General features: G+C 35.2%; 2 protein-coding genes across 5 annotated transcripts; one reads left to right on the top strand and one right to left on the bottom strand.

Moving 5' to 3' along the window:
* The first annotated feature begins 1,492 nt into the window (after positions 1 to 1,492).
* On the top strand, positions 1,493 to 8,009 carry LOC110102465 (B3 domain-containing protein Os03g0120900). Of its 4 annotated transcripts, XM_028692658.1 has the most exons (4): positions 1,495 to 1,646; positions 1,810 to 3,253; positions 3,411 to 3,490; positions 7,731 to 8,009. In XM_028692658.1, the coding sequence occupies exon 2, from the start codon at positions 1,822 to 1,824 to the stop codon at positions 2,839 to 2,841; it is 1,020 nt and encodes a 339-aa protein (XP_028548491.1). In that variant the 5' UTR covers positions 1,495 to 1,646; positions 1,810 to 1,821; the 3' UTR covers positions 2,842 to 3,253; positions 3,411 to 3,490; positions 7,731 to 8,009. The 4 variants fall into 4 exon arrangements, with proteins under 4 accessions (XP_028548490.1, XP_028548489.1, XP_020686474.1 ...); XM_028692657.1 differs by having other exon boundaries at positions 1,493 to 3,253; positions 7,827 to 8,009; XM_028692656.1 differs by having other exon boundaries at positions 1,493 to 3,253; positions 7,794 to 8,009.
* A 4,587-nt stretch (positions 8,010 to 12,596) lies between these two features.
* LOC110102467 (extensin-like) lies at positions 12,597 to 13,276 on the bottom strand. Its single transcript, XM_020830818.1, has 2 exons — positions 13,223 to 13,276; positions 12,597 to 13,064 (listed from the first exon to the last, which is right to left on the bottom strand). Exons 1-2 carry the CDS (start codon positions 13,274 to 13,276, stop codon positions 12,597 to 12,599), a joined length of 522 nt encoding a protein of 173 aa, XP_020686477.1.
* Positions 13,277 to 13,946: the final 670 nt, after the last annotated feature.

Genomic DNA, 13,946 nt, shown 5'->3' with positions numbered 1-13,946 from the left:
TGTCAAATAACCTAACTACAAGCCAAGAACGATATTTCTAATCTATGGATTTTAAAAAAGTAGATTAGATTGATCAATTGAATTATGAGGCAGTGCACCAATTGATTTAATTCAGTATAAATATATCACCCTGCAGTAGGACCAAACAAGACTGAAAAATGTTCATTGAACAGCTTAATATTTTCTAAAGTATTTCTCTTTATTATTTTTTTTGTGTGCGTATTGGCATCATTACTGTACTACTCAAGTAATTATCATATTATTTTAAAAATAATATTAATTATCAACGCTAAATTATATTGAAATTAAAAGAAATTGACTATGAGCAGTTTGGTTTATTTTATTTTATTATTTATTTTTAGGAGCGTAGGTATCTACTCGCAGCCACTCAAAAGGGAGCGTTTGACGTCGTAACTAATTCATCGATATAACCTAAGCAGACCACCCACCGGCATCGAGCTCACATTTGCTTTGCCCCACTGAAGAGGTGAGAGGCTGCAGTGGAGGGGATTCGAACCCGAGATATGGGGGTTCCCAACCGTGCTTGCCCACTAACCACTCTAAGCCTTGGTAGGCAAGTTTAGTTTATTAAAATAGGATTTTAATAGTCAAGATAATAATAATGTAAAATTTTAGTAAATTTATTTTTTCTTCCCAGTTCATTTTTTATGTATTGTAAACTGCTAAACTCTCTTTTTTTTGTTATTATTATTTTTCATGGCAAGATGACAACATTGATGTTGCCTTTCTCCGACAGCTATCACCCACTGCCATAGTCGGCCTCCTAATGGCTGCCTCCAACGCCTATCACCATTGTCACTGCATGCTACTGCCATATGTTGTACGTCGATCATCACTACCTCTGTATGTTTCGAGCCACATCATCATTTCACTTCAAGTCAAATAAAAAAATTTAGCTATATTCCATTGAAACTCATCCAATCGAGTTAAATATTCCAAATATAGTATATTTTTTAGGCTACATTTTTTTTTATCCTATATTTATTTTTTAGCAAATTAAATAGTTTCTATGAAAAACTTTAATATGTTTTTCAAGTGCAACATAGCTTTATAATATTTTAAATTATTTTCTTAAAACAATAATGTACAAAAATGTGGCATTGATTTTCTTTAAGAAGACGTTTTGTCAGCTAGAGATTAGGCATCGCCTACAACTAATTAAAGTCATACTGTCAAAGCGAAAAAAAAAAAAACCGTACTTAATTAATTAATAAATACATTGCGTATGGATACTATGCTGTTCGTCTAGTATTTCGTCACATTGCAACAAATCAGTATAATCCCAAATCAAAATCGCATGGCGGCCTCATCCCACACAATATATAAAAACCAATATTATGAACAGGACAAGTTCACATGAACCCAACCAGAAAATTCATGGGCCCGCCCACTCCGCCCCACCATACCACATCTCCTCTCTCTTTCTCCTTCTCTTCTTCTGTTATAAAGCTATTCTTCTTACCCCCCACCTCTCTTTATATCTCTCTCTATCCCCTATCTATCTCTTCTGCTCTTCTCTTCCCACTATCCTTTCTTATAAGCCAAATTCACCACTGATCTGAATCTCTTCTCTTTTGTTCTTCTGGGAAGGTTCTTGGTTGCCAGTGGAGAGCAGGAGTGACGTCGTACGTTGAACCATCAATCCTCTTCCTCTCTCTCTCTCTCTCTCTCTCTCTCTCTCTCTCCAGGGGTCAAAGTGGAATCAACAGGCTAATTCTCTCAGGTCTTCTTCTTCTGCCAAGTCACGGAATTAAGTAGCCTTCTTTGATTCCTTCTTCTACCTCACAGATCTAAACATATATGGAGATCAGCGAAGCAAGAAAAGACAGTAGTAAGTGCTTCGCAGAAGTGGAAGAAGAGGAGCATCAGTTTCTCCCACCAGTCTCCTCTACTTCTCCCTCTTCCTCCTCTGCCTTCGTTGTCCACTGGACCGACGGTTCCGAACCATCCCCTTCATCTACAACTGAACCAGCGGCTGCTACGGTCGAAAAGGAGCATATGTTCGAAAAAGTCGTCACACCAAGCGACGTCGGTAAACTGAACCGTCTGGTGATACCGAAACAGCACGCAGAGAAATATTTCCCCTTAGACTCTTCTACTCATGACAAAGGTCTTCTTCTCAACTTCGAAGATCGCAACGGCAAGCCATGGAGATTCCGGTACTCCTATTGGAACTCAAGCCAAAGCTACGTCATGACTAAAGGGTGGAGCCGTTTTGTGAAGGAGAAGAGGCTCGATGCAGGTGACACCGTCTCCTTCGGCCGGGGTGTCGGCGACGCTGCCAGAGACCGACTTTTCATTGATTGGAAAAGGCGGCCCGACCCGCACTACGACCCGCCCGCTTCTCTCCGCATCCCTCGCTTCGCTTACCACCCCACCGCCTCACACCATCCTTATCTCCCCTTTCCCCGCTCGTCCACCGTCCCATGGGCTACCAGCCGCTTTTTCGCCCCGAGTAGTCTGGCTACCAACTATTTATACTTCCGCTCCCCTCAGCCCGGCCCGCAGCCCGATCGCGGCCCTACTATACCCATGGTGCTTGACTCCTTTCCGGTGGGCCAAGCCAAAGCCTCAGGTGCGACCAAGCGGGTTCGTCTCTTTGGCGTTAATCTTGAGCCGCCGCGTGATGCAGAAGATGATACCGATGGAGCGGCAGGGTTGCTTAAGCTTCAGCTACGCGGTTCTCTTCCCTCTCATGAGCTCCGTCTTGGTGGCGGCGGCGGCGGCGGCAGCGTTCCGTCGTCTTCTTCTTCATCTTCGTCCCGGGGAGGGAAAGACGGGCTTATCATCAATTCTCCATCATTGGATCTCGACATGTGACTAGCGTTAGATGGGACAATTAATTCTTTCTTTCTTGCTTGTTTGCTTGCTTACTGTTTATTTGCTTTGGAAAAAGAGCACTAGTGCTGATTATTACTTAAATTATGAGTTGGAGTATTTGTTGTGGAAGAAATGAATGAATAGAAGAATGTAACTAGTTAGATCACTTTCTCCTCCATGAATCCTCCTTTATTTCAATTGTAAATACAGCACTCTTCAATGTGTTATTATTAACATATATATCTCTTAATTTATTTATTTTATATGTTCGAAATGCTCTGCGTTTCAACCTGGATCGATGGATGTTTTTCAGGAGTTAAAGGAGAAGAGTAAGATGGCTGACTTGTATCTTCTTAAAGGAAATGGACCGTCTAATCCGTGAAGATGAAAGCCATGAATGCTCCCAGTGCAGGTCAGTCATCTATCCTTGAATCCGCTTCTCTGTGTTTTAATCAGCTTCTCGGCTTTGGGTGGTTATCCTTGCATGGCTTAGCTTTGTTTTTTAATGAACTTTTTTTGATTAATTCTTCTTTATAAACGAATTCATACTATTTTTATATGCATTATAGGTTGCTGGTAGGCTGTAGCTGAGCATATGAGAATTAATTGAGATATACATATTCTCTGATTTACGGGGATTTGTGATACGGTAAGCTATTTGACTATATTTTTACCTTTTGTATGTTTTGGATTTATGCTTACTGTACCATGCTATATATGATGGGGTCTTAGTTATGGGAGATGTAGAGCTAGCTATAAAAGGATTGGAAGGGCATGACATTTTCTATTAGAGCTGGATGCTTCTGTGCACCTGAAAAGTTCTAAAAAGATAGAAAAAAGAATTCGAGCATAATTATCTAGAACAATTAATGCACGCACAGAAAGTGAAAGGGAAAGGATGGGGATCGAGGAAGAGTTAATTTATCAATGTAGGGAGATAAATTTCTATAGCTAATTAAGTAGAATGCTTGTGCACTTGTGAGAATGCTTTGTTCAAGGAAAAAAACTGAACTTAAAAGAAGCTTAAGTCCTTCATAGCATAAGATCTTATTGTAATTTTGTGGCTTAAAGGCTTGTGATATATACAGTACAAGCCACTGGCATTTATTTATTGAGAAAAACGACATGTTTTTAACTTGGTTATATTGCCTTTTACTGTTGCATGTCCCTTTTTGACTACAGAGCTAAACTAGGAGAAAAATTGTAGCAGTTGTTCCTTACGTTAAAATATATTAGGAGGGGGATATTTAATGAAAAATGGAGGCTTTCTGATGGCCATGTTAGGAGAGTAGATGTATTAGATTTGATCCATATTAATAAAGATAGAGATAAGCCTAAAAAATTTTGATTAGAAAATATGAGAAATGATTTTTCTTTATTATATTTAAATGAGAATTTGACTATTAATAGTACACAATGGAGAAAAAAGGATTCATGTTGCCGATCTCACGTAGTAGGATAAACACTTTATATCGTTGTTGTCGGGATATTTAATGAAAAATAATGTTTTTTTTTTTGTAAAAATTACAAAACGTTTTTATGAAAATTAAAGTCTATTTTTTGTACTACAATCAATCATTATTGTTATTAAATAAAATTTGACTATTTTATATTTTTTTGTACATTATTCCCCAATTTAAATTGAAAATTTCGTACAACTTATGGACTTTTCTATGATTATACAGTTCCTCATATGATGTTTTTTCCCCGAAAGACTGGGAAGAGGAACCCATGGTTAAAAAAAAAATTTTTCTTTATGAAAATGAACATTGTTTCTTAAACTCATAGATTCAATTCATTATAAATATCAATTTACTTCTTATAAGCTATAACTTAGATACTATCAATTCAATATATTTTTAACACTTTCTTGCCATGCTGTAAAATGATGCAGCTTATGTGATACATAGCCTTCTAAAAAAAGCCATGATTATGATGCATTTCTCATATACAGATTTGAGAGGAATTCGTTATGGCTGCTTTTGTATGTAAAAAGTGATTCTTGCACTGACAAGATTAATAAATTTGCAACACATGAATTTGTATTGCATATTAAAAATCAAATCTTTTGCATGATATGACTTATCTTTGTCTCTCTCTCTCTCTCACAAAATATATAGAATGTTACAAAAGAAAAGTATTAAGAATAGGTTGACTTTGTTGATACGCGAACCAATGTTCATGTTATAAAAAAAGGATGGATATTGTTGGCCCACAATCTTCTCGTTTACCGCACTCCATCCATATATAATTCATAAAAAAATTATTAAAAATATATATATTCAATTTGTGTGAATGAGCAAAACATTGTTTGGTAGTCAAATGTTGTTGTTGTTCAGTTACATCAATGACAAGTTAAAGATTTCTTTTTGGGGGCATTTAGGTCAATTAAGATTTCGATTGGGATGATTTTTTTATTGCTTGAACCAGCTTTCTCTCAAAAAGCAGTAATAAAGCTGTCCCAAATGAAACTTAAGTCAGATTCATACACTCATCACATATGTTAGTTTCGAGCTTAAAACTTTTTGAATGGTAGTCAAAACTCTCAACCAACAGATCAAATTGACCTACATGAAAAAAAAAAAACATGATACATATTTATTTTAATGAAATCTTAATTTGATACCACTATTATTAAAATAAATATAATTAATGTTTTGTCATCATCATTACTATTTTTCGTATCATATTTATTAAGGGTTATTAGCTTTATGAAACTAACTTCATTTATATGTGTTTCCTACTGATTATCAAATAAGATACTAGTACACTTATCTTTAGAAATTTCTTTGTATAACGTATTGTCTATCTGTTACTTCTAATCTATTTTTTTATTTATTAACTTTTTAATATTAATTTTATCTATTCTTCTTGTGAGAATATTCTATGTCATTTGTTGAACAACTTAGTCAGCATTTCACTTCTAATACTCAACTGATACGAGAAGTACTATTCCAACACTAATTATTTATTTTAAAATTTTCAATGTACTTCAATATTCTCTTTTTATATTGATTTTCAATATAATTAGCAGTAACAATATATAGAGGTTAGCTGTATTACGATCTATAAGATGATAGGGTGGTCGCAATTTTCTTAATTCTTTATCATCTGAACTTGTAGTTAAATGTTAAACCCCCGTTAAGTAAAACAAAGTGATCTTTATAGAATGTTGAAGCTTACCTGGATGTAGTTGTTTGCTCGTCTGAGTATAACTATCGTTTTTACGCCTTTTAATTAATGTTTGCTGACTCAATTCTGATCGATTAATGACTGCAGAATTTAGTGTATAAGTAGTTCATGGTCAGAAAGAAGTTACATTTGCTTGCTTCTATATATGTAATACATATTGAAGTTGACTTGGTTTCTTCTGAAGTTTGAGGAGGAGAGAAGCCGAAAGTCGCCCAAATTAGTTATTTAAACCTTTGATCTACCAGGGGGGGTTATCAGAAAGGATAGGGGTAGTGATATAGCTGAGAGGAGAAAAATAGTTGCACTAGGAGGAACTTAGCTTTGTGATCTCTCTCTTTCTATTCTTAGACGATGAGTCAACTCTTCTTATAACAAGGAGTTTTGAAGGAAGAAATCAGGTTTTCGACGCTTCTAGTCCCGGTAATAGTCTCTTCAATATTAGATTTCTATTATCCATGCAGAATTTGCTAATATATTTATAATTATTACTAGGAGTTCTAAAAAGAATAATATGAGCTTTATGATATCTCTTAAAAAAGAAAAAAAATTATTAGGTTGTGTAGGCCATCTGATCCAACCAAAAAAAATCTCTGTGGATTATAATAAAAACTCATTTGAGATATTTCACTTCAGAAAATGCATCAAGGAGACTTTTTTGGGTTGAAAAGCTTAGAAAGATATGGACCATGTATTAGGTTTCTCATGTATATCAATTTTTTTTATCTTCAATTTATTTTCTATTTCTAATTAAGACTTGAAATTTCTTTAAAAAATGTACGTACGTGTGATATTTTAATAATATTAACGAGGAATTAATTAATAACCAACAGTATTTCTTTTTAAATTCTAATTTTTAGGTCAAGTGAAGGAGCGTTGAACAATCCTTGGTTGATAGAAAAGCCAATTAATTCATTGGATGTACTGAATTCTGAAATTTAGACTCTGCAGTATGTTTGTGCATCATAAATGCATTCAAATCTGTAATTTAGAAACCAAAATCATTAAACAGTCCTTAATTACTGGTCAGCTACTGAGCACTGAGTGACTCACTTGAGAAATCACCATTTGTTAGCCTTATCTTTAATTATTTTTGGACTATATGAATTCGTCTTTCCAATTATTGATATTGCTACCACATAAATCATTTTATATAATTTAGAATTATATTATCATTTTTATTTTTTATTTTTTTATTCCTACTTCTTTCATGATAGTTTCTTTTCACTCATCTTATTTATGCATATTTTCAAATTTTTATCAACCAGCTTTATTCTCTCAATTATATTAAGTTGTTCTTCAATCCTTTCAAATCTTATTAATTTCATTTTAACACACTTATTTCTCCATGCTCAGGTTGCATATTAAATTCTACATTCAATAACAGTAATTAATGGCTTTTCTCTAACTTTTAAAGATGCTATTTTTACACATTCTATTTGTAGAGCTATGCACTTTGATATGCTACCGAGTACAGCTCTATGGGTCTGAGAATTTTTCTCATCAACTGATTTAGTAAATTTTCGATGAATTAAACGTAATTCAATAGCAGTTTTTTTTTTCAGAGATGTTTAATGTTAATCTCAGTATAATGTACAGTATTTCATTTCAAATTTTGGTAGCAGAAACTCTATTTGGCATTCTATACATAAATTTATGCATTGCTATATAATCCTATTAAATTCTTTGTTTTACTGTAGATATATAGCTTCTATGCTTGCAATAGAGAGAGGAACTTACTATTTTTCAACTTTTGTTCATAGATCAGAAGCATTCTGATGTTTTTGCCTTTTCAGATTAGTAATAAATGTCAGCCAACAAAGATTGGTTCATGTTCATTCAGGTTGACAGTAGAGATTCCGTCCTTTGGCTTCTGTTAATGAGCCAGATTTGAATATCTAAGCCATCAATAAGATATAAATCATGTTGTTATACAGAAATCAGACTTTGCAAATGAAGTTTTCTGTGAATTATTGGTACATGCAGCACATGAACTAGAAAAAGCATTTCACTTTTTGAAAAAAAGAAAGAAAGAAAGATAGAGTTGAGTGAGGGAGATCATAATTTTATTACTTGTTATAAACTTTGGTGACCAAAACAGAGATGTGTTAAATTCTCAATAGGAAAGAGAGATACTAAATCCTCCTCGCTCTAAACTGTCTCCAAAGTTTTGCTTGCCAAACAAGTAGAGCGCAGTCCTCCTGGCAGTAAAAATATATTCAAAGTTTATTTTGAAATAAGCCTCGTGGATGTGTTTTCTTAGGTGGGAAATATTTACAAACTAAGCTATCCACAACTCACTAAATTTTGGGGTGTAAATTGGCCGAATTTGAATGAGATTTCTAAGTATTCAAGTTCGGCGCTTTTTTAATTTTATTTTGTTCGTTATCATTTTCAACTTTTTTTTTTTCTGAGTTTTATGTTGTTTTCTATGATTTATTATTAATAATGGTGCTTTCGCTGAGCTTCTCATAATTAGGCGCCACCCTTTGTCATTCAAATCCACCACTTTGTCATGGCTTCTATAGCTAGGTGGAACCAAACGGGATGGAGAAACAAGCGACGGACAAGACACGAACGTACTGCAAGATCATATCCGACAGCTCAAACAATGCCGAAGAACAAGCTTTTTGGATTGGCAATACCACTTGATCTACTTAGGATACATAACGTACCCATGGAAATGGCGCCTAAACACAATTTATTATTTATTTCTCAAAATCTGCCTACATGAGAGAAGATAGCCCTCTATTTTTTGAGTAATGCTACCTGAAGGGTTCCTTTAGAGGGAATTATTAAAGACAACTATAAATTACAGTAAACGAAAAGAAATAACGTATAATCAATAGAGAGGAGGTGGGGTTGGTTGGCTGAACCAGTCCGAATAGATTTACTCGGTGCCATTCTCCCCATCTAGGAGAGTCTACAACATAAACTAAAGTCAATGAAACTTGTTGATGTGCTCATCTGTTTGGGAATGCGCTGGGCAAGGTACAAATTAATTGGGACAACATCATATTTCTACAAAAATGTTTTGCTAATCTTTTACAAGTCTGCAAGAATACGACTGCATCATCACCAGTACAGGTTTGTTGTTTTGAACTGGCTCTTGCCACTTATGTGGCTTGCTGCTCCCACCAAAACCCCATAACAACTCCTTGAAACTATACACATCATTATCCTTCTTCTCCAATGGTTGCATCTCCACTGCACTGTTGGAATGTGGCACTCCCCTTCCAAGGTTCTCCAACATATCTTTGTACAGAGGAGGAAAAACACTTTCCGCAACATATCCCAAAGATGCGAGCATGTCAAGGTACTTGGTTGCCGAGGAGCTCTTTCCCCCAAAACTCCAACGACTATGTCTTTATTGTGCACGGGCTCATCATAGACTAACATAGATGATGATTTCAATGATAAATCTTTAAACCCATGGAAGACGGACTCGATCATGGTTGCAGATGCAGACTTAAGTAGTGGCCCTTAATTCAAACACATCTTCGTAGGAAGAAGGGAACTGATAAAAAATCAGGTAGATCAATCTTGATTCCTCCATCATCCCCTAATTCTCAATTAACATGGTTCTGATGTCATCTTCTTGCTCTTTATCACTCAAAAGATATTGATAAAAAGGATGAATGTGTTATTCTTCTTCTTGATGTTCCTCCCCTTCTTTTTGCTCCAATCTTGCTAGCCTTTATTGCATCTATTGCATTTCTCTTTGTGGTTCTTTAATCACTACTCGTGTTTGTGGATTTTAGTGAGGCATCATCTTACTTTGTTTAGTTGTTGATTTTTGGGCCAAGAACAAAAATTCTATTATTCATGGTGGTTGAACTATGTTGGCAGCTTCTATCTTAGTTACTACGATGGAAGGATCTTATTTGTTGCTGGTTGGATAATTTCTGTACTGCGGAAGAAGGATTTGGCTTGCTGGTGGTGGCTAGAAGGTGTGGACAATAGTAAGAAAAAGGTTGGATACAAGATCATCCTGTTTCATGGGACAAACCACCCAAGATAAATCCCCTTGCCTTAAAAAAAATCGAGAGGATTTCTTGGTAACATAATTGGTTCATGTTGGGCTATAGGTTGCCACTTTCTTGATGGTGGAAGAAGATAATATTAATTTTGCATAAAATAATTCATATTATAGACATCTGGAAGAAGAAGAATAGTTTTCTGCATGGAGAAAAATAATAAATACTCAAATGTTAGCTAAGGAGGAGGAGAAACAATTTGGTCGTGTGATGCCTCAGTATCTAATTTGAAAAAAATATTTATTATCTTTTAATAAATAATAACCAGAGCTATCTAATATTATCTATCGATAATAATCAATAAAATATATTATATATTCAAAACATTAATGTACATATATATATATTATTTTTTAAAAATCATATACACTACCCAAGATCTATGCAATCATATCGCAACTATTAAATTCTGAGTATTAACTAAAAGAAACAAAACTTAAACCTAAAGAAATTATGACTAACCTTACACTTTTGATCCTCTACCCTGCCCTGTAATTATTTAACCACATATACTGAGCTTAAAAAGCACAGTAGGTCATCAAAGCCTATAATTAAATTCAAAGCACGATAAATGAGCAATATGTATGTCAGGGATCAAATCATAGCAGTTATATTCATATGATCATTAAATTAGTGTAGAAATAGTAAAATTCACATGCAATACACTACAGGAAAACAAGCTTATACCGGCAGACTAGATCCATTGATATCAATGAAAATGCGTCGGAAATTTTTTCTTTCCGGCGGATTTCCGTCGAAAAACCCTCCGCCAGATTATCGTGGGTCAGAAATTTTTGCCTGCGCACAAATTGAGCCGGATACATGTTTCCAGCGGTATTTTCATCGGAAAATAGGTAAATCTCACCGTCGCACAAATTTCATTTTTCGACGTTTATTCCGCCGGATGTTCTGGTGGATATTCCGTCGCTGATAAGACGATTCATAACCGTCGGATAATATCCTCCGGAAATATCATATCGTCGTACCGACAGAGTGTCTGGCGAAAGTTCCGCCGGAAACCTGGAGCAGAAGGAAAAAAAGCTTCCTTTTTTTAAAAATTGATTTTCACAAAAAATATCTGCATAAAAGAACACATATAACACAATTTACATCAACACAATTTATATTTAACTTCAAATTCTAATCAGGAACATCATCAATTACATAATCAAATATGTCCAAACAATAATTAACTAAACATGTACACAATAAAGAGAAACAAAGATGTTCAAATAACAAATATATAAACATGACATAAAACATATAGAAATATATGTCCACATCAGTAAAATAGATAAATAACATATACTCTGATTCAGTTTCTTCCTCAGCTGATGTTGTACTCCTCCCGCTACTCAGTTGCTCCCTCCTCTTTCGCATTTCTTCTAACATTTGAGCTTGTTGTTACTGTATATGCATCTGCTACTGCTGCATTTGTATCTGCCAATCAGTTTATGTTTTTCTTACCTGTTCTAGCTCGGTTGTGAGGACAACTATCTGTTGGGTATATAAAGAGTCATGTGTACTAGATGAAAAACTGGAGCCACTAGATGTCTGCCCTTCATATGCATAAGCTTGCGAGCCTAACTTGTATACTCTGTTGTGCTGCATTCCTCCCACCGCTTGCTGCTAAGTGCGGTAGTTAGAATATTCTGCTGATCCAACAGAAGAACCTTCACCTGCTACAGCCTGACTTTCTCGAAGCCGTGTGCACTTCTCCTATGAAAGTTAATAAAAATTTAAGTATTTTATACATAACAACACAAAAATGAAATTACATACTTACATAAGCTTTCCTCGCTCGCTCGTCAACCCATTGCTGGTCCTCCTGCCGCTTATGGGTATGATTATGTAATTCAGCATGAGTCGGTTCTTTACCCAACACCTTTTCTGTGAAAAATATATGTTAGTAATTCTAATTAAAGAAAATTATTATATATTTTAAATTGTCTTACCAAACATCTTCTATGCTCAGTATGAGGAATAGAACCCCCTATATGAAGGGAACTACCCAAGCCCCCAACATCAGAAGCTCTATTCTGTCTATTCTGATCCCTCCTCTTAGTATAATATGTGCTACCCCAAGCAGTGCTCAACTCTGCCCATATACCCTCACCAATCCAGAGTGGTCGTTGGCCTGCCTTTTTAATATCAGTAAACATGTCTCGCATGTGAGTCGAGCCACGCTTCTCAAAATTCTTTCTGACTTTATCATTATGTTGTGGCAACAAACAAAAATCTTTCTGCATTTAAACATATACAATAATAAATAAATAAATTTGTTAGCTTATGTAAATTACATATAATACAAAAAAATTATATAATTACAAATTTCAAACTCTCTAAACCACATGTTCCGTACTTCTTTCAGGATTTTCTTCCAAGAAATATGAGGAGCATCATATCTGGTCTGTATTATATCTCATATTTTATGCATTGGCTCCTTTGACGGATAAAACCTGAGAGAAATATATTACTTGTTAGAAAAATTAATTCAATTTTATTTGCTGGTTAAAATAAAATTAGTACTTACGTGTCACCGTCAGGTTCAATCAATATGCGACCCTCTGTCGCCTGCTCTGCTGCAGCGGGCTGAGGTGGTTCTGTAGCGGGCTGAGGTGGTGCTGTAGCGGGCTGAGGTGGTGTTGTAGAGGGCTGAGCAGGTGGTGGGACATATGACGGATATGAATATGGTGGATATGTAGGATAGACACCATGAGGTGGTGGTGGGAAGTAGGGGTAGAAAGGAGTAGTCTGCGTAAGGTCCGATGAAGGTAAGTGTGGGTCTGGTGAGTAGAACTGTGGGCTAGGCTGACTCTGAGTAATAGCTGCAGGAGCAAGTATGGGCAGACTAGGCTGACTCTGAGTAGCTGGCTGAGATGAAGAGGTACCCTCAATACATACAGACCTGTTGTATGAGGTAACAATAATCTTCTTGTTGCGCCTACCAAATATATTCTTTAATATTCGTCTTTTACGATCATCACCTGAAGCCATCTACATAAAAATTTAAAAAATATTAGCAATATGAATTATGACAAAAAAAAAAGAATAAAAAATAGCACAGCAATTAAAATAATGCAAGAATAAAAAAATTATAAATATATAATAACACAGCAATTAAAAAAATTATTTATTTGACAAATATCAATTACCTTGTGCTGATTCACTTTCATACGATGAAACTTGTGCACCACTATCAGACTCATCATGAATCTCCTATACGTTTAAATCCACTTCTTCTAACTCCAACTCACTCTCAGTAGGTATAATTTGATCGTCCACATAGTTAGTAACATCTTTTATATTTGACATAAACTCTTCTTGATGTGCTGGTGGTATTAAAGTAGTCTTCTCAATAACCCCCCTGGGTTTGGTCTTCAAAACTATGAGCCAATCTTGCTTGCCTCGTACTCTACTCGGATAATTTGCAAAATAGACTTGACTTGCCTGACTAGCAATAATGAATGGGTCAAACTTTGAATATTTTCTACCTCGCTTAACTTCTATATTATTGTACAATGGATGTTTTCTTGTACCTCTATTCTGTACTGGATCAAACCACTCACAATTGAATAGATAAACACTATTCCCAACACCAGGATATTCCAACCTTAATATTTCTTGCAATACCACGTAATACTCAGAATCATCACCTGTATGGGTATTCTCTCTAACACATACACTAGCATTATCTATTTTTTTATCGTCACACCAAGATTTTGTTTGGAATTTGTAACTATTAACTAAAAAAATTTGAAAATACTTCACATCTCTATTAGGTCCCCAAGTTAGATCAACTAACCCATGATATTGCAAATTGCTTCCTTGAGTGTGAACCTATAGTTAGTACGTAAAATATGTCAGTAGCATGCTTAA

This window comes from Dendrobium catenatum, unplaced genomic scaffold, assembly GCF_001605985.2.
Source record: "Dendrobium catenatum unplaced genomic scaffold, ASM160598v2 original_scaffold_252075, whole genome shotgun sequence".
Classification (NCBI taxonomy): Eukaryota; Viridiplantae; Streptophyta; class Magnoliopsida; order Asparagales; family Orchidaceae; genus Dendrobium; species Dendrobium catenatum.
This window is presented reverse-complemented; position numbering and strand designations above follow the sequence as displayed.

What these genes read in the sequence shown, in the direction of transcription:
- LOC110102467 (XM_020830818.1), bottom strand. Translation starts at nt 13,276, where the DNA reads ATGAGTCTGATAGTGGTGCACAAGTTTCATCGTATGAAAGTGAATCAG. An exon ending in TGAAAGTGAATCAGCACAAG is followed by an intron (nt 13,065 to 13,222) that starts GTAATTGATATT and finishes ATTTTTATGTAG; the next exon opens with ATGGCTTCAGGTGATGATCG.
- LOC110102465 (XM_028692657.1), top strand. Translation starts at nt 1,822, where the DNA reads ATGGAGATCAGCGAAGCAAGAAAAGACAGTAGTAAGTGCTTCGCAGAA.